The sequence below is a fragment of the Athene noctua genome, chromosome 11 (assembly GCF_965140245.1).
Source record: "Athene noctua chromosome 11, bAthNoc1.hap1.1, whole genome shotgun sequence".
Lineage (NCBI taxonomy): Eukaryota > Metazoa > Chordata > Aves > Strigiformes > Strigidae > Athene > Athene noctua.
In genome coordinates, this window is record NC_134047.1 from 21,714,742 (window position 1) to 21,736,062 (window position 21,321).

The 21,321-nt window shown below is 36.6% G+C and overlaps 1 protein-coding gene across 1 annotated transcript in view; it reads right to left on the bottom strand.

The window, feature by feature from the left end:
• KLHL4 (kelch like family member 4) overlaps positions 1-17,149 on the bottom strand; it is a 48,229-nt gene extending 31,080 nt beyond the window's left edge. The window contains exon 1 of the mRNA XM_074915191.1: positions 16,429-17,149. Coding sequence (XP_074771292.1) covers positions 16,429-16,850 — 422 coding nt within the window. The 5' untranslated portion in view covers positions 16,851-17,149. The remainder of the gene's footprint in view (positions 1-16,428) is intronic.
• Positions 17,150-21,321: the final 4,172 nt, after the last annotated feature.

Sequence of the window (21,321 nt, forward strand, 5' to 3'; positions counted from 1 at the left end):
TAGTGATAATGTTGTCAGATAATTTAGTAGCATCTTTCTAAAGAACAAAACCCAGTGTGACCAGAAGGCTTGATATAGCACTATCTCAAGCTGTCAAAATGTACAAAATGAAAAATAATGACTAAATGCTGGACATGAGTTTGTGGCATTTTTGTATAGAGGACATGCAAAACAAAACACAAGCCAATGGCAAAAAAATTTGCTTTAAGCCAAGCGTGACTATACACAGACAAATCTAATTAAGTCCATGTTTCTTATTTCATCAAGCACCTTTCAGAAAGACTCCTGATGGGAGAGATTGTGGGAAGACCTGTTTTATGCTATCTCCTTTTGCTGGTGATGGCAAAAGTAGAACAAAAGGGAGCCTGGGAGATACAAGTGTAAAAAAAAAAAAAAAAAGTGAATATGAGGTGATTCCCTCTCCAGTGAACAGAATTTTGAAAAGTCAGAGAGTAACAGTCTCAATGGCAACTATCCTCGCCCTTATCATTTTGAGCCTTGCAGTTAATCGGGTATCGATACTGCTGTGAGATTTTTAAAGACATCTTGATTTATGAAAACTCAAACCACTACCATAATACCTTAAAACATGCTTCTCACTTATTTTTTGTACTTCACCAAAGGCAAAGGAACTCTCTTCTTGGGCTTGCCATGGTCATTTACTTTTTTGTATCTTTTTCTTTTCTACTTTTACCTGTTTAGATTCTAACTAGGCAATAACAAGACTTACGTTTCATTTAAATGAGAAAACATGATAATCCTCACTTCAGGTGAAGGCACCACTTTAAATTCCACTTCACTGTATGTGACACTTCCTCAGTCATTTAAAATTCTACAGACTTGTTCCAAAATATCTCCTCACGTGATTCAGCTGATCTGCTGGATACTTCATTCAAGGCTAAACACTACTGCAATGGGAAAAAAAAGAAATGTGTAATTTTTAACCTATTTAGCCAGTGTGCCCTGTCATTACACATTTATTAGAAAAGAGTGAGAGAATGTATATAAGGGTATGGTCAGCCTCATAGATAGAAAGCACACTTGAGAGACTGAAGTTTTCTATTCTATAAAGTTTTGTTAGCTTTTCTTACATAATTTTATTTGTGATTAATTCCTTTCTTTCCTTAATTGTATAATTATACCCTGAGAATGTTTCCCTCTGTTATAAACAAATATTTCTAAGTGTTCATAGATACAGATATCCTGATACCAAAATATCCTCTAGCTAGTTGTTATCTTCTGGCTTTCTGTGTCAGAAAACATAACTGCAACCTAGGTCTAGAAAGGCATTAAAATAACTTGCCCTGCTGTATTCATATCTGGCTCGACTGAGTGGATTTTCTCTCAAGTCAGTGCAATAAAACCAGCAGACAGTGAATACCCTTCCACATATAATGGAAAGAATTGTTACTGTTCTAAATTATATTGACTACTGTGCTTTATTTCTGCTTTCATTCTTGGTGACTGACTCTCACTTTTTTAATAGCTGAGAAATATCTTAGTATTCATTATTATATGCATTTTTGGCTAATGTCAAAGTTAATGTCCACTGAATGTCTAGTATGCTTGCTCAGAAAAGTAGGGGTTTGAGACAGCAACTTACCATAATTGCTTACTGAGGAAACCTCTGCTCATGAGTCCATAGCATATTTGTAAGATAGAAAGGTCTTTACAACCTTTACAGATAGGCTTTTATTTGACACTATCAAGCGTATTTAACACTATTTCTGACAACATGTCTTAAGAAAACCTGTACTCTTGATGCCATTGGTGACATGGCATTTATCCTGGCAAACAATAGCGATAACTGCTCCAGCAAACCAGGGTCTGTGTCAATGTCAGCTCACTGTAATTGAATTGGAATAAAAACATGAAATGTAAATATAAGTAGTGTATGAAATCAAAAGAAAAATAAAGGCTGAAAAGTACAAGTGGAACTGATACGAACTGTGGAAAATATTGCTTGCAGTATTATTATGAGAGATTTTTTCCTGAGGTGCTTGCACTGCTCAATATTCCAGGCTGGAGGAAGCCAAAATTGCATCATAATGTGATCTTACCAAAAAAACCCCAGAGGAAATTTATCACATTTATTAAATAAGATATGTGTTACAACTTTTGCTGAGGTTGTAATATAACAATAACTAAATGAAGCATGTGATAATATGCCATCGTATCTAAACTTGAAAGAAAAAACAAATCTTCCCTTAGATTTGTTTTCTGCCTCCTGAAGAAGGAATTGATTTAGGTTGCTTGCAATGTGTATTGTTTCACTGAAAATATGCTACAAGATATAGCTTACGCCTATTCACCAGGTCATGTTGTCTCCACCCATAGAGGTTTTCAAGAACCAACTAAATAACAACCTGGGCTGATCTCACAAATGAGCAGGGATTGGGCCAGAGACTTCCTGAGATCCCCTCCAACCCAAAATATCCTGTCATCTTATGATCCTATGACTCCTGATAATTTTAAAAACTATAAAGAGGTAATAATATACTTAATGAGAATTTCAATTGGAGAGTAAAAAGGCTTTAGGTAGATTAATGTAAACATTAATCTACTACCATCTAAATGTTTTAAGGCTGTCCTGAAAACATTGACACTACCTTCTCTGGAAATTATTGTTATCTAGCTTCTCTTTTGGGAAGTTGCACAGTTTCTCACAGTTTTCTCGTACAACTCTTAAAACTGCTATTAGTTTTTTAATTTTTGTGCAGTATCATAACATATTTTACTGTGTTCCTACTGACCATGTTTCCACTACCAAGAAGATCAAATGAGAGCTAATCAAATCTTTTAAGGGTAGGTGAGCCTTTCCTGCTCACCTTTTGCTAGACACTCTCTGCTGAATATCTGTTTGTTGAATAAAATTGATGTTCTCTCCAAATTCAATGTGAAATTTGATGTATTCAGTTGAACAGGCAAAGCTGAAATTATATTTATGTTTCTTCTGTGACCCTTTTTTGCTGGGGTTTTACATTTCTATCTTGCCATGAGTGTACACATCACAATATATTGCAAGTCTTTCCTTCAAATAATCTACATTAGAAATTGGTCTTGTACTTGGGGTGTAGTAAAACCTAAAAGACCTCAGTAACAGTTTATAGATAAAAAAGTAACAGATTAAAAAGTTAAGAGTCTAGAAATTATAAATTTCACATTTCAGCTATGTTACTCTTCAAAATTATTTTAAAATATGGTTATGATTGAAAGCTACTTATTAGAAAAGGTAAAAAGTTGTCATTTTTAACATCAGTGGATTTATGAAATGTCCCAGCAGTAGCCATTAAAAGTGAAAAACAGGCTTTTCATTTAATGGCTTGACATATGGGGAACAACAAAGGAGGCTTTAGGAACTGTAGAGACTTAGAAAACAACTTGTGAAAATTCAGAGATGAGGTATCAACCCGATGTATTGTTTAAAATATATACGGAAATAATTCCAGATGAAGAATAATGAAGAATAAAAGCTCAGTAGCTTGCTAGTAAACATAACAGAGCTTTATTGCTCCACTGAACAGGCCAAACTGGCCCAGTCCTGACTTCTTGTTCTACTAATTGTGTTAAGTTCAGGTCCAAATTCACTGTGACACTAAGTGAAAAAGTATAAGGGAACTTTAAAGAGCTAACTAGTAATTGAGCTACATATTGAATGAGGAAGTACGAGGCACATATGAGCTTTACTACTTTGCAGCATCCCACGGGAGCTTCATGCTGAGCAACTTTATTGGTGTATCGTAACACCGAGCCTTTCTAAATTTCTTTTATAGATTACTTTGGCATCCTTTAAGTGAATGAAAAAAACCCCAAATTAAGACAAAAAATTAGTCCTGACTTACAACCTTGTTCCTTTCTGTGTTTTTTTTCACCTTCACTGTTTTATGATTGGACAGTCTGGCGCCTGCATGATCACAAGACTGTAACTTCCCAGGAAGCTGTCTTGCACTCCTTGTAAATCCACTGTGACAAGATATATCAAGAGACTTAGTTGGCTCTACCGTTGGATGATTTTACTAGGTCAAGCATTTCAAACAGAAAGATCAAAAGTTCATCCTAAGCCACCGCACTAGCACATAGAAAGGGCAGGGGCCATGGAGGGAAGGTCAGGAATAGCATAGGAGGGAATTTCTGGCTTTACTTGTAGTTTTCTCTAAACTGAATGACCAGCTGGATAGACTGGAAGCAATCTTCTGTGAGACAGTCATGAAAATCATGACTTAGAACAAGCATTTTAATATTTAAATGCTGTTTGCAAAGTATTGTTCTAAAAGATGTTTACGTTATGTTTGCTTTAAAACTCTGGATATAATCATAGTTTCGTGTTTACAGATATTTTTAATGACACTTCATCACAGAGAACAGAAGCACAAAATTCACCAGTGTATTGAATGAAATAGGGAAATTTCTGCAGAAAGCTGTAGCTGTGATGTCCAAAATAACTGATGGGTTTTGTTACCGCAATTATATTACCTTGTAGCAAGAATCAATTCCTGCCTCTTTCCTACCTAGCCTAAACCTAATTTGGTAGTGCTAAGACTCTACAAATCTCTAACCCACTATCTTTTTCTTACATTACCCTCTGATATGTAAATAACAGTATGGTTCACAGATAGGCAATACTGGCAAGTTTTGGTTCTACAGTTATTAATATTTGCTTAGATCAATGTATATCCATTATAAACATAATTTCAAACTGTAGAACACCATATGTTTTGTTCAGAGTATATCTTTATTGTCGCCTTTATCAGCAAGTTTCTTTTTGGTTTATTGACTAAAGTCAAGTGCCTTTAATAGCACATTGTGAGGTGCCTTCAATAGCACATCCATAGATGGACTTAATTTTTATCTTCTAAAATATGTTTTCTAAACATTTTCTGTTGACTTTTTAAATTTTGTTGAGGAGGGTTCAAACTACAAATCATTGTTAAATTGTAAGTTAAACTTCAAGGCCTTAGAAGTTTAGTACTCAAAATACAGGTTCCTGGTGTACAATATAATCCAATAATTAAACTCTCAAAAGCTGCTTCCTGAGCTTGCAGCATACTTGTAAGAGTAGTTATATACCTATTATGTGACCGCATGGACACATATCCCCAAAATGTGATTCTGCATGTATTTATAGGTCCATCCTGCACAGGGATTTTAATATATATAGCTGAATTCATGAACTGTTTCACTGCAGTTTTGAAGTACCTTGCTTGGATAGACAGTGAGAACGCACTCTCTTTGTAGTGGGACGATCCAAGAGGGCACCAAGCGTGGATAATGCTGTACAGTAATAATATGCCATGCCCCCAGTGATAAACAAGGTCTTTTAAAACGGAGAGACTGAAATACTGCAAAATTTGAAAACTTAATTCTTTTTAAATAATTCAAATCCTATGTTTTCAAAATTTATGGAGCTGTTGCTCTCTGAAAATAGAAAAGAACAGGCAGCACACATTTTCATGCCCAGTGGCATGCCCAGGGTCTGAGCCCTCCTGTCCCCTCAACAGCGTGGCAGGTGTGTCCGGGCATGGCAGCCTGCAACTGCCGACCAGGCTGTCACCTACCTGGGCGCTGAAGAGCTAAAGGGAGAATGAAGAACACCGCGGCTACAGAAACCCTGTGTGGAGCAGGTTACATGATATGTTTTGGCAGGTCACACAATGCCCTAGGGTCAAAAGGGTGGGCCAGAAATGTCACCAGAGCTGGCCTTTCTCCTTGCATTTTCACTATGTATATGGCAAAGGCAAATCTTTTGCTCTAAATAGATGGCTATCTAACACATGAACCCAAACGGATAAAAAAGGATCAAAACTGAAGGCAATGTTTGAACAAATAGCCTCAGTCTGGAAACAGAGGGTTTTAATTACAAAGCTTTTGATTTATCACTGGGTTCATGTCAGAAATGGAAAGAACTAACTTCCACCAAAGACACAGAACATGACTAAGATAAAATTACAGAGATATTTTTGTCTGCATGTGTGTATACATGCATCTCTATTTCTTCACATTCTGAAGCATTCCGAAATGGTATGACATGGAGACAGAGCTTTCCTGAGCATCTGTGCTAAATGAACACTGCAAAAGAGGTTTCCCTAGCAACGCAAACCATATGTAATAGCTTAAAATAGCTTTTCTCCAACTCCTAGGATTTCTTAGTGGTTTGCTCACAATTTCCATTTAAATCAAGGTATATTTGCCCAGTTCAAAAAGGTTCTTCATTTTCTCAACTTCTGTTAAAATGAACAGGCTTTGAAAATGCTCATTTCTTGCAAGAATGCCTCCCTTCCTCTTGACTTCTGATTTATCAGGTAAACTGCAGCATAGCAAATGGTGACACTGGCTGTCCACTTGATCAAATGTATTCTTTTTGTTTTCTGTTCAAAACATTTTATTATAAATATATTGGTGGTTTCTATTGCTTATTGTAACAGGAAACTTCTAGTTAAAGTAATAGACTTGATATTACCATGAGAGGATAAACTGTTCAACTATATAGTATAATGCATCAGTCATAAGGTACATGAATTCCGCTTTGCATTTGAGTAGCAGTTCTCAGGCAAATTCTGATATTTGAAAATACTGATCAGTTCTCATTGTGTCCCTAGGAAAATAGGTATCAAATGCTACCTTTAACGTGAGTAAACTGTGATACCAAGAGGTTAAATGATTTCTATGAGTTTATGTAAGAGGCAAGCAATAGATCTGAGACGTAGCCCATGGATATGTATTTTCAGATCCTAATGCAACTGATCATAAAGTCATACATTTAAAAAGTTAGAAGCTGGTTGAGAGAGCTTGAATTTGATTAAATCAGATGTTAATATATATTATATATAAGATACCCAGATTCTTATCCAAAGATTTTCAAAGTATGTATAGCAAAACTGAAGAAAGAACCAGGTATCAGACATTGTTTTCTTTCCCAATAAATATGTTTGTTTAGCCTAAATGGGGTTTAGTTGAGAAAACAATGAAGCAAACTTTTAATCATGTACTCTTCATGTGGTCTTTCATTGCTAAATAAGTCAGCCTTATGTGTGAGAATACAGTGCCTATTTCCTGATGAAACATTTTAAAACTGTAGTCATTTAGATACTGTATCATAGATTTCAACCTCAAATGAAGTAATGGCTACAAGGTAGGGTGCTGCTTTAACTACAATTAGTTATCCTGGCTACCTGTGAGCAGCAGACAGACTGTTAATGAAATATTCTGATATAGTATAGAATGGAAACAGTTACTAGAATGAAGTGAAAGATGCTTTATGCTGATAGTTATTGGATGGGCAGAACTGTTGGCGAGAGCCAGGCTCTAAGGTCTTGTTCTACCTAGTTTAGTTAGCTTTGAATTGAGTTTTGACTATTAAGGATTTGCTTGGAAAAGGAGGTAGGGGGTGGATTGGGAGAAGATTTGCTGTCAAGGCTGCGTGGGAAGTTCTCGTGACAGTGTATCTGACGATGGAGTCACTGAGGTGGAGTCACAGAGGAGGAAATTTTGTTATAGCTTTGTTTTAGAGACTATTTTTCAAGTTGATTTCCTATACTTACCTTAAGCTCTTTCTGTGAATTCCGACAGTGCTTCGGCTTCATTTTTGTATTCATTTAGCCTGCAAACCTACAGGTATGCCATACACAAGCCATATTCTTTATCTTATCACCTGATATAGTCATTCTCTAAATATAGTATCATTATTTTATTCTAGCAGAATGAAAGGAGCTATAAAAAAATTGGTATATATTCGGCTTAGGTGTTTGACTATAACAAACAAATCCCTTTATTTCTTTAAATGTGGAAGATTTGAGTAATGTTCTTCATTACAGTATTTCAAATAGTTCAAAGTAAACAATTCAGCCAGAAAACAACAGTGAAATTAAATTGGTCATTTCTTTCAGAATGCTGTCTAGCTATAATTTTCAACTCAGGCAAACTCACTCCCTCTTTTCCAAGAATGCTTCAACAACCATATGATTTCCTGTTGATTTTACAATTGCATATGCTCAGTATGTCTGTGAAAACTGGTCTGCATTGGTCGCATGTGTTTAATCATCTCCTTAACTTTTGCTGGAGACATTAAGAAGTAATTTTAGGAACAGTAATAACTCTTTAAAAGTAATTTAACATCTGTCTTTGCTGAGAGCAAGCTGTATAGAGTGGAAATGAGAAGTTAATTGAATCATAAAGAAATTGTTTTGAAATTAATAGAATTGTCTTAGTTTCTTAAGTTACTATTAAATGGTATTTTTTTCCCTTGCCTGTAATAATTCATCTTCGAAAGCTGCGCATGGTGAATGTAAGGCTGTAAAATACTGTGTATTTTTAGTAATTCATATTATTTCTTATTATAGCCTTCTTGGTGAGGGGTGGGGACACAGACTTAGAGTTGATGGCATTCAGAGGTCCTTTTCAGCTTAAATTAGTCCATGATTCTATTTATGCAGCTATGAAAAAAAAATCTTTTCAATAAATGTCCACTCCTTCCACATGCTAAACATAGAATTAATTTCAAAATACAAACCTACTTCTTATTTTTTAATAATTCTTTCAAACCACTTTATTTTCACATACTTTTTGCCTTTTCAAGTTCCTCATAAGATGTCATAATAGGAGAAAGTAGCAATAAAATCTTTTGAGGATGCCTTTGAGACATACTGATTCTAATTTCTGTACTAAGAGCTGTTATATGAGGCAACAGCATTTTGTTTAGTCAGAATGACTTCATAGGTCACTGTTCATTACATTTGCACATTGCCTAAAAAGTCCTATCCCTCCTTGTGAATTATCAACGTCTGGGAAAAAAAGTAATTCTCCTCTTAGATTTTAATCCTGCATCAGATGCCACTTACTATAACTTCCCAAATTTTCTATGCTTAGGAAACATTGCTTACTCACACCTATAATTTTTCAACCAGTTGTGAGTGAATTTCTGTAAAATGACATTAAAATTCAGCTTAATGTCACTGATTATCTCATGTGCTACACATGCCTTTGTTCAGTTCATAAGTAAAACTAAAGTAACCTTTGGCACTAGAAGACGCATCATCTCGGTGATGCCAATGGGGTGTCCATCAACCATCATTGCCTAGAATGTCACCTTCACATCCCCAGCTGTAAACTGTTCTTCCACTGTGCTAAAGCACTGAAAGGCCACATGAGCTGTTCAAGCATCACTCCTGAGAGGAGATCAGCTACAATATCTTAAATAACCCATTTCAAATGTCTCCAGTTTGAAATTCATATTTTGACCTTTAGTTAAAGGTCATCTTTGGAAGACAATTAGTTTTTGCTTGTTCCTGAGGTAGCAATGAAGCATTTTGGTTATCCATAGCAGACTAGCATAAAACCATCTTTTAAAAACACACTGCTGAAGTATAAATTAATTTGCTAAATGTATTAAAGAAACTGCAAAATTCTCCACAAGACAGAAATGTCATTTCATTTCCTAGTTCTTACTTCTTGCCAAATTCTACAGTGTAAATGTAATATAATTATTTCTAAACACTTAGAGACAAAGGAGAATACTAACAGTCAGCAAGAATTTGTCACAAATAACATGTCAGAATAATCTGAAATTGTTCATTAATAGGTTGTAGTAGACATTATGGAGAACAGAAAAGAAGTAGTTGTCATTCATATCTTGGACATGAGAATATTATTTGACCCTTTCTCGTATCAGATAGTACTAAGTTCAACCTGAAGCATGGTTTGGAATAAGACATTATGGAACGGGTGCAAAACTGGTTTGAAATCATAATTTTTAAGTAATTATCAATTATTTATCTTCCTATTTATCAGTGAACCAAATGGGTTCCTAAGGAACTTTCCACTGAAGTTCCACTATGACTTCATATAAATTTTCTAAATTACTTGGAGGACGACGAAATAAAGAGAAAGCTTTGATGGGAACTTCATTACAATTGAAGATCATGCTAAGCTGAGAAGATCTGCAAGTATACTGGAGCATAGAATCAGAACTGAATATTAACTCATCATATTGGAGACGTTATCTGATAAACATGACATGTGCAAAGTACTATATTTAGGAACAAATAAATGCAAAAATTTACAGATGGTTAGGGAACAGGTCTTTGGTACAGGGTCAGGAGTTTCACATTAATCCCAAGCCAGGCATGAGAAATACCACCATGTTATAGACAGACAAAAAACCCACTGAGCAGGATATTCAAAGAGATTTTTAGTCAGAATGACATGTAAGCAATCCTGCGTTCTACACTAGAATTGTCAGGCTTTAACCAGAATATATCCCGATCTGACCACAGTACTGCAAGTACAGACAGACATGCTGCAGAAAGGCAGGGGAGCACTGAAAATTGTCACAGCTGTCTAGCATAGGACTTCCAAAAAAAGCTTGAAAGAATTGCAGCTCTTTAGACTTATAGCAATTTTTAAACATACAAACAATTGCTGTAAAGTATTGTGTAGGAATAAGAAGAATAAGGGGAACAATACGCTATCTATATCCATGGGGGAAAAAAATCACAGAAAGAATGATCTTAAATTGTACTACAGATAACTAAAGAAGCAACTAAATATAGTTTATTCAACTTAGTCATAGAAGATTGACATGCCATCTGACTAGATGTCCAGTATTCTTTATTATGTTTGCAAACCTTTTATTTGTTAAAGTTAATATTTTTAGAAGCTTTTTTTCAAAATGTTGGCAGTTCAGTGAAAATAAAATTGGAGCAGTTATGTTTTCATTTAAAAATAAATGCTGCTGCTATGTGAGATTAGGAATAATAATTTCTAAACTATTACTTTAGCCATCAGAGAATGTTCACGAAACTGAATTCTTATTCATGCGGGGAAAAATAATGTCATGATGTTCTACTCTGAATGCAGGCCTTTATCATCTTCACTGCAAAGGATACATCATAGTCCTTCCATTTACTAGGTGCATTGTCATTTGTTAACACTCATTCTCATGACTCAGTGGTAGTACTCTGCTTATTTGGATACTCAGAACAGTAATCTTGATGTAAAAACCCGCTCAGTTTGTTTTGACCAGTGGTTTCACAGAATAAATCATATGTTCCATTTTCACCAGGAAAATTAACACTTTTTTTGGAAGTGATCTTTTGTATGGAAAAATTAAGCAGACATCATTTCAGTGAGTATCAGTTACAAACTTTGGAAGACATGATGAATTTGTAGTGTAATGGCTCTCCCCAAAAAAGTGCTCAGCAGAAGGAAACTTGACAGCGTGTGTCCGTGGTCTATGCCACATTAGCTAACCAAATAAAATGGTATCATATGTTCAAGAAATTGGGGTCAGGCACTGCACACTGATTTATTCATTTGCACCTGTTCAATATCTTCTGGGATACTGCAACAATTAAAGGTTTGGGTTTTTTTTCCTTGTGGCACCTTTATGTCACACTGGAATGTGAGCCAAGGCTGCTATCTGCTACTGGAAATAAAAATAGAACCCCAGGGAAAACCCTCATATAGGAGATAATATCCAAAACAGTCGTGTATATGTATGAGTGTATATATGTGTATGTCAGAGACAGTAAGGGAAACGGTCTGTTACTTATTTCTGTATGGGTGACAAAAAAAAAAAAAAAAGACAAATAGATGAGTTTTCACGTCTTATGATGTTCAGTTATTTCGATAGTTCATCTTAAATAATCACTACAGAAAATGCATTGCCTCAGTTTAGAGGATATTCCTCTCAAATATCTGTTTCCAAGTACATCAGTACTGACTGCTTGGATTATGACATCAAAAGATTCTATTAAAGTTAATTAGAAGTATATTTTCTCTCATATGGGAAATTAGAAAGCATGTATCTTTAGCAAAACTAGGGTTTGTCAATCAGGCTAGAGTTTGTCAGCAATTTTTCAGCCATAGAATTAGAAAAAATGCATAAGAGAAAAATGGTGAATGGATGCTACATTCATTATTGAAATCTAAGTGCCTCTGGGCAGCTAGGAAGAGGCACACACATACTTTACGAGCACACGTTGTCTTCAGTAATATACTTACAAAATCATAGTGTATATCCTAGCAAGCGGGCATGAATTGATGTGGCAATGTAGCATAATGTTAATAAATACTAGGCATAGTGCTCATATTGAAAGGTCAATAGTCATGCCTGTGAGTCCAAACTTTATCAAGGAAAGTAATCAAGACAATTCAGTATCATGGATTCTTCTTATTAGGAGATATCAGTGCTTTCCAGTTTGAGTGTGCACAAGTGCGTGTTCATGTGCTACAGATGAGCAGTTTTTGTCAACTTCAAACAAAACTAGCAATCAAAGCCTTTGAGTTTTTGCTAATATTTCTGGACCACCCTCAGATCATTTAATTTGAAAGAAATGGAAGTGCTTCTGTTTCATGGAGCTGATGGAGCAGCCTTAACCTCAAAAGACTCCAGACAGTTAGAGATCAGATATGATCATAAACTAGCTAAATTGCACAAAAATCCACAACCACACCTTCTGAACCAGAAGAAATTCACAGTTTATTTACCATGCATACTTTCAGAGCTCACTTAAGCTCCTAGTGACTTTAAGCCAAACCTAAAGTCTTTGAAGAGCAAAATTTGCATGGCCATACTCTGCAGGTTTAGCTTTCTGACCATCCCAGTAATACCATAATATTTTATAGTGGGAAGTTGTTTTGCCAGTTATTAGGCCTAGCATGAAAGACACAGCCATAAAGATGAAGCAATAACCAAATTGTATTTGACACAAAAGGGTCAGCACATGGGTGAGCACTGGGGGTACAAACAAGTCAGATTATACATAATCGACATCAATCCAAATGACCCCAACAACGACACCGCATGACTAGCAATGGGTGGGGGAAATGGTGACGTGCAGTCTCCCATAGAAGGGGCGGGAGACAACCAGGTCAACAAGCCAAACACATCAGACCAAGGAAGCCACATACCGAATCTCTCCACAGCCCGCGTTTACAAAAGCCAGACCTGAGTGGAGCCCAGTCCCAGGGAGGCGGGAGGATCCTTCCCCAGCAGGGAACTCTGCACAGGGCACCCACCTCACACACAGACACTGCCCCTCCTGCCAGGGGTCCCAGCTGTTATCCCTCAGTGGGACACCTGACCCTGGGTTACTCACTGCGGGACACCCGGGGCTCCTTTACCCAATGGCTCTGTCTGCCAGGCTGCCCCACCCTGGGGGGAAGCCTAAAGGGAAACTCACCCCCCCTTTGGGAAGGTCTGTGGGAATCACCCACATGTCAGCCTGAATGTGGGGCTTGGGGTTGAAACCCCAGCATTTCAGAAGTACAGTGTACAAATAAAGAAAATAACTTGCTATCTAATAATGCTTTAGCTAGTTCTTCTGTTTTTCACCTATGAAAAGGTCCCAGTCCTCATTCAAGGAATAGATTTGTGAGAATCAGACTAGGTCGATGAAATGTGTATCATCCACTGTTCAGATTTTTTCAAAACTATAGATGTGCCATCCATAAGGATCTTATAAGAAGTCAATACCTTTCATTTTAGATGCTTCTAGAAGATTGTTTGATACTTGTTGAGTATGTTCCCCAGCAACAGTGGGTAAGACACTCCCCAGGCACGCTGGGAGGCTTTACTTAACCTTGTGCTAATAAGCAATGTATTTATCTGTTATGTACCTAGCATGGACTGGTCCATCACATCTTAACTGGCTACTGTTACTACAAAACTAATGAGTTTTGGTCACTTACGCCTTCACTTACTTTGTCATTTGTCATGGGACATCATTCAGAAAAGCCTGTAGGTCAGAAGGGTTTCCTTAGGTTTTGCACTATTTAATTTGGGTACAGGAGTACCAAAAAAGATCAAAGAAAGTAGAAACAGGTGTACTGATGATAGTATATTTGAAATGGAAGTGTTTTGAACCTTCTTATTGACCTTTCCTCCTCAATAAACAAGCCTAATTTCATCAACCCCAGGGTGCTACATCTGTATCACTGAAAAAGTTAAGTCCTAAGGTTTCTAAAGACATCTCAAGTTTTTCTGAAGAAATTGAGAACGTAGTTTTCATGTTTCCAAAGCTTTTCCATCTGAAGCATTACGCCACTAGTACAAACTCCTTTCATCGTCTGCTCAAGATTGAGTTATTGGCCTGATTTCTATCCTTTTCTACCCTTTTCATTGTCCAAGGGACATGTATTACTGTCCTCTTTGAGAGTCCAGCTAAAAATGGGACTACTACAGGCAGAGGTAAACTTGCTGGATTAGAGACAACCACTCTAAGATACAATTCCTTTTATGGAATAAAAGGCAAATTTTCATGAGATTGGCTTTGGTGAGCTCGGGTATGAAGGCAAAAGAGCATATGGCTGCCATAACTGTAGTTCATTATGCAGTGGCTTTAATAGTGTAAGGAGATGGACTCTGGGGATCGTGCGAATGCTTAATTTTTCACATGTGTTAATTACTAGCAGACCCCATTAATTACAATCGATTGTGACCATTTGGAACTTCTAAAGTAAAAGGAGGCCTAAAATTATATAAAAGAATTATTTCAAAGGTATAAGGCATTGTTCTGAAGAGGTGAAAACATATCCAGCAACTAGATATAGATAGATACAGATATAAGTCTGCTTCTCTTTATTTCTTCTCAGTATTTCCTTTCTACCCAATCCATTAGCATATTAATTCGTGTGTGGCCTGTGCTAAATGCTGTAGGGGAAGACAACAGTGTTTTACTTAATGATTTCTGTTGGTACATTTTTAAGAAATTGGAGCTATGTTGAGGTGTCTTTAATGATCTATTTTATTTTCTTGAAATAAAATTTTTAATTATGGAGAGGCTCATAGTCATGAATCACTTTCTAAACAATTTCTTACAAGTTCAGCCTTTTAAGGTATGTGTAAAGATAGGTTTTTAACTACAACATGCATAAAAATCTTTTACTGATAACTTTACAGAAATTACACGTATTTGAATATAACAATATAAGATATTCCCAAAACTTTTCTAAAAGCTGCAAATTTAAACAGCTCAAGAAAAGGACTTAAATTTGAATGCTTATGAAGGCATGAAACTTCATGAGGTCTTAGCAAAAAGTTTATATGTAGCTGGAGAAAATTATACATCTTATTTTAGAAGACAGGGGCTTATTACCTTCCAAACTGAACTGATTATGCTTTTTTTTACCTTATTCTTCACCTGATACAGAATCTTATTTTGATTATTCAGTGTTCCTTATTTCTAAAGCGTGCCTAAAATTACCTGGTTTTTTTCCCCAGGAAATCTGTACTGTCATTCAAAACATTACACTAAGAGTATGCTTCTTACGTATGACAAACTAGTACACTAGTAAACATACAGAACTACCACATTCCTACCTCACTGATTTTATTCTGTGATGATTTTATGTATTCCATATTGACTACTCATACTGTTTTCAAAATGACATTTTGGAATGCAGTTTTTTCTGTTCAGTCTGCAGATGTTCCCTACACCAGATGTACAACTTGAAAAATAATAACTGCCAAAAATACATAAAGTGTCAGTTTTGTTTTTACTGAAACTATAACTTCAAGTAAGATAGATTTGTATTTAGATACAATGTAACAAAAATGAAATTATTCCCAAAGACTGATGGCAATCTCATCAAATGGTGCAAATAATTGCATTATAAATGCATAATCTGAGTCCAAGGTGGGCTAAAATTGTTGCTGTATAAATAATACTGACATCAATTTTGAGACAAAATCATAAAATATTAAAAAGCATGCTTAATCAAATAACTGGGATTAATATTTTTTTCTCTGTATTAACATCTTAAAAATAGTTCTTCCTTTGTACTTACACCTTTACAGTCTCATAGCTGTAATGTTTTTTCACCTGACCTTGCAGAAAGTATTTCTCTTCGTATACTAAACAAGCTGTGAAAGTAAAGTGACTTCAAATAAACCTTTAAAAAAAACAAGTAAAGATGTTTCCTTTCCACTTAGTTCAAGGTTAATTATGCTTGTCAAGAAGGCAGTAAAAAAAAAAAAAAAAAGCAGTGAGAAATTTGACAGATCGATGGCAACCACACAGACTGTGCACCTCCAGCAGTTACCATTTGTCAAAGTTAGACCCTTTGATAAAGTCAGAATGAGGACAGGATTTTAGAAGGCTCATTTTTTCATTGCACATACACATAATAAATAAAGACACAAAAAAAAAAAAAGTTCTGTAAAGTATAATAGACAAAATTTGGCAAATTGGCAGATTTTATTTTTATGGAATAGTTATGAAATCATGTATCTTAAGCAAAGATCAAAATTTCATGACAGTGTTCCACTTATTTTTTTTAATGTGAATGTGTTCCTATTCATCTGAGTGTGGGTGTGCACATATATAAAGTGAAACTAATACAGTAAGGAACTCTGATTAAAAACAAAGACAGTTTTAGGGAATAACTTGGATAGAAGTATGGCTTTCTAAGTGCAGACTTTAAAACTCCTACCTCTCTGCAGATTCATCTGAATTTTCTTCTGTTATCATCTGCAACTCCTGTGTGGTTTTACTTGAATCTTCTTTGACACAGTTTTCCTCTGTGCTTGTTTTGGGAATATCCTCATTTGATCGAAGCTGTTCTATCAGATTTTGTTGATGCCAGGTCTGAATTGATCGGTGGTGCACTGGGGTTGGACCTGGCACGGGTGCCAGTATATTGTGGTGGACAGGACTGCTGTTTTTCTTCAGCCCATTTCTGTCCCGAGAGTGGCTCTTCAACCTGTTCTGAACCGGTGTCCCTCTGTGCTCATATCCTTCCTGCTGATGGCAGCCCCCCGTGCCTGCAGAGCCTTGCGAGGGGTGACTGAACCACCTCCAGCGGAGCCTCAGGATCTGCTTCACATCAAACTCTTTCTTTCCAGATACTGACATTTTTTTCAGGAAAAAAAAAAAAAAAAAAAAAAAAAAAGACAAAAGCCTATTCTTTTAGAAAGGAAATGGATTCTTTGTTATCTCTTGTGTTTCAACTCCTCTTCTTAAGAAAAGACAACAAAAGAACAAATACCGGTAGCTCTCTCCCTCTCTCTTCTGATTAATATACTGCAAGCTCTTGGAGCCGATGCTAAGCTGCTGCTAACTGTATAGGTGGGAATCCATACTGACAGGATGATGAGGTCAGACCTTAAACAAGTAAATCAGCTTAGCACAGGAAAGCAGCAACCATAACACTACCCAGCTGCTAGGCTTACACACTCACGGCACTATAGCACAGCTCTCTAATATATAACCTAGCCTCACATGATCCTAAGGGATCCGAAGCTGCAACTTAAGATGCAGGAAAGCACATACAAATAAAGTGACAGGACTTTCTATCTCATGAGGTTTTCCATCAAGCCTGATAATAAGCAATGCTGCATTTCGCAGAAGATTTATAGAGAATTCTTTTATAGTCGTCTTACACAGATTTTTGGTAACGATTCACCGTGAAACTATCCTGCAGTTCGTGTGTTTCCTTAAGGGGTTTGCATTTGTTTATCTTGCCTTGTAAAATTCCTACAAATGGCCTCAGTGTGGTAGCACTTACCTAAAGGAAAGAGGCAGCATATGAATACATTGTGCAGAACTGTATGTATTTTCTCACCTAAAGATAGATTTCTCGTTATAATTACGGGGGTATGAAAACAGAGGGAGGGAGCTCATGAAAATGAGAGATGTGCTCCCTAAATGACTGTATCTGTGGAAAACACACTGTTTCCTGGCTAAGTGCCTGTGTAAACACCCTTTGCCACCCTGCCCGTAATTTCTCACGGACAGTGAAACAAGTGTGATATTTTTTTTTCTAAAACACCTTTCTTTTGATAGTGTACACTGTAACATGTTTTCAGCATATTTAATAGGTTATATATATTCATTCCCATCCATTCATTAATAGGCAGGGCCGTGAGAACTGTTCCCTGTGTGTTCTGAAATAATATACACAGAATGTTTTCACATGCAGTTTGAAAATAATTAAATGAACTGGATTTTTTTTCTTATGTTCTCCACAGTTTGCTGATGGTCTATTCAACTGTTAGCAGTGCACAGAAATAAAAGAAGCTCTAACAGAGAGTCAGTAAAACAGGATTCAGAATGAAAGGAGGGTACCCCTCTCTAACACATCATACATCTCTTCAGACTTTCCCATGTTAACTTCCTTTTTCTCTGCTTGCATTGTGATTTGTTTCTTTTTTTTCTAAACTCTACTGACAGGATGTTGAATCTTCAGACACTAAAATCTGCTTTCTTTTCTTTTTTGGCTGCATGTGATGCAAACAGAAATGTGAAGTAGAGTTTTAAAATAAAAAAGCAAAATGAGAGGATAAGACTAAGGAATTATCAGCCTTTATGCTGTGCTGTCAAGCTCCTATCCTGGTCATGGTATTCAAGCAAAGGATATGCAGTATCATGGACTAGCTGCATGTAAGATAATAAACAGAACAAGTGAAGAACAGTAAAATAGTTGAAAGATATTGCGCTGTTTAGATAGATAGAGAGATAGAGGGAAAGAAAAGACTTTCTACAGAAGATAACCTTTGAGAAAGAGTTGGCCATAAAAGGCAGAAAGAAAGAAAGAAGTTGAGGAAAGATGTTTGACAGACCTAGCCAATGCATATTTGTTGCTATATAGAACATTGAGGCTGAGCTATTGCGATAAAATGTGATTTTGATAGTAGGGTAAATGTCTGTGACAGACAGAACAAGAAAAACTTGTTTGCAGATAAGAATCCTTTCTTATAAGAAAAAATAAACTATCTGTGGGAGCTAAAATACAAGCCCCAGCAAGCCTTACTGCAGTGCTTTGGTGTAATTGCTCCCTCCGCTGACCCCACTCCTGTGCGACGGGTTCCTGTTCTCGCAGCAGTTGTCAGAGCTCACATGTGCCTTGGCTGCTTCAGTCAATAGTCACGATGGCCCACCCAGCAAAGGCTGGCTTACACTCAGGCACCAGCCCCTCGGTCTCAGCAGCTGTGATCCAAGAACCCTTCTGTTCTGCCGCTGCTCTTCCCAGCACCGTCATTTACCCAACAGCAAAGGTTGCCACATTCTCACACACACACGTCCCAAACCAGTGCAGCTCCCCTAAGAAAGCAATACTCTATTTAACAATATTTCATTAAAGCAAACAGTGTTCTGTCATATTTACTTGAGAATGAGATGAAAGAAGGCTTATTTTGTTATAATATCAGGCTGTAAGCATTCCTAGAGGAACACATTTTAAAAGACTTAATTTTATGTGTTACAGGAATGGATAGAGGCTAGAAAACTTGTTCAACTTCTAAGAAGTTATATGAAGAAGAAGGAATACAAAGGCCTGTTCGTGAGTTTAGCAGAGGGTTCCAATTTAAGCTTGTTGAGAATATAAGCTTATAAAGAAGCTGCTCCCAAACTTCAGGGATTTTAAAGAGTTTAGAGGGAGTGAATGGCTGAAAGAAAATGCTGTCCATTAGGTAAGAGATTATTATATGTCTAGGACTCAGTGTATGATGTTTTCACACTTCAATAATGTCATTTTAAACCTATCTGAAATTTTCTGTAGACACAAATGTTTCAGGTATTTTTTCTTGCATTACAACTCTGTGATATTGAATGTAATGTTTCTTAACTTCTCAGTTTCAGCCTACACACTTATCAATGTTATTCTTTTCAATTTCATAAAGTAATGAGACTTAGCAGTATCTATGTGTATTCCTTAGGATTGCCTACATGGCAATCTGAGATCTATTTTGAGGAGGGAGTCTCTATATACCAAGTAAATAAAATAATTTATGATAAAATCTTGTAGAAGGGGACAGAAAACATGGTTTCTCACTGCTATCTTAATCAGGTGATTGAGCTATCTCAGCAGCTCTGACAGTTCCTCCTAACAGCTCTGATACATTTAATCCGTATTTTTTCACCACGTCACAAAGCTCCTGTTGGTTTCCTTTCCTTACATCCCTTTTGTAGAAGTCATCCTTTACCGCAAGATATCATCAAAAGCATATTCCTTGAGAATGTACAGTCAGTACTTCTGTTTGTGAATTATACAGTTTCCTACTAACTCAGTACGTGTTTTTGCAGATGTAAAGTGTATATAGCTAAAATTAAAATAGCAAAACTGGACATTTGCTGAAGAAACAGTCTTGCTCAAAAAGTCAGCTTGAGTCAGCACAGGGTATGTTTAAGGTAGGGCATAAGTAGATTATTTTTCACACAGCTTGTTACCGTTCTGGCTAAAATTTCAATGTGCTGTACTAGGAGAGTATAAGCAATTTGATAATCCAAAACTTCAGGCCTGAAATGATTAGAAGCAGGTATGTGGCATAAAGCTGCACCCCATTTATACATATATATGCCACATAACTGCTTTTAGTCGTTTAGATCTACCTTCTGGTGAGAAAACCAAGTTCCCTTGAAACTGAATACAATGGTTTTACTTCTTGATGATTTCTTTATAAATCTCTAATGTATTTTTAGGTGTATCTCTGACTGGGTTTAATAATTTTAAATGTGAAAAGGCATAAGATTTTTCTGTTATTACTACTCCTGATTTAATATACCCGGTCTCATTCAGATAAATACCCACCATAACAGCATTAATTTTTCCCCTCATGGTTGGAAATCTCCAAAGAACAGGATTTTCTAGGGTAAGTCTAGCCGGGGCCACCAAGAGGATCAGGAAGCTGGAACATGTGATGGATGAGGGGAGGGTGCTAGAATATGATGTGTTCAACCTTATGAAGAAAAGGCTCAGGGGCATCTTACCGCTGTCTTTGGGTACCTAATGGGAGAGTACAGAGAAGATAGAGCCAGGGTATTTTAGAGGTGCCCAGTGATAGGACTAGAGGGAACAGACACCTCTTGGTACATGAGGAAATTTGATCACTGATCAAGCAGGTGGGATGAGATTGCCAAGAGAGGCTGTGGCATCTCCTTCCTCAGAGAAAGAGAAATCCCAAATGGACTTGGTCCTGTGTAACTGCTCTAACTGGACTTGCTTTGAGCAGGTATCAGACTAGATAGGCTCAATAGGTCCCTTCCAACCCGTTATCCTGAGACTGTGTGACGTGTCAGGGAGTGTTTGAGATGTTTATCTAATGGCTACAGTAGAGACAAGTACAACTAATGCGGTTGTCGTTTATGAAAAAGAGATACATTACCAGAAATGTCAACTCCAGTTTGGTAGCAGAACAGCTACAGCTAGGTATCACTGCCAGCAGCTGTAGAGGATTTCTAAATGTTCAAACCACAGGAGTCTTCCTAATAGTTTGAGGAAAAAATAAGTCTTTATTCTCTGAAAAACCTCCATTCAAATCAATGGGTATGAGCTTTTGAGGAAGATCTTTGATCTGGTTAGGAAGTTGCACTAAATACAATAGTAGAC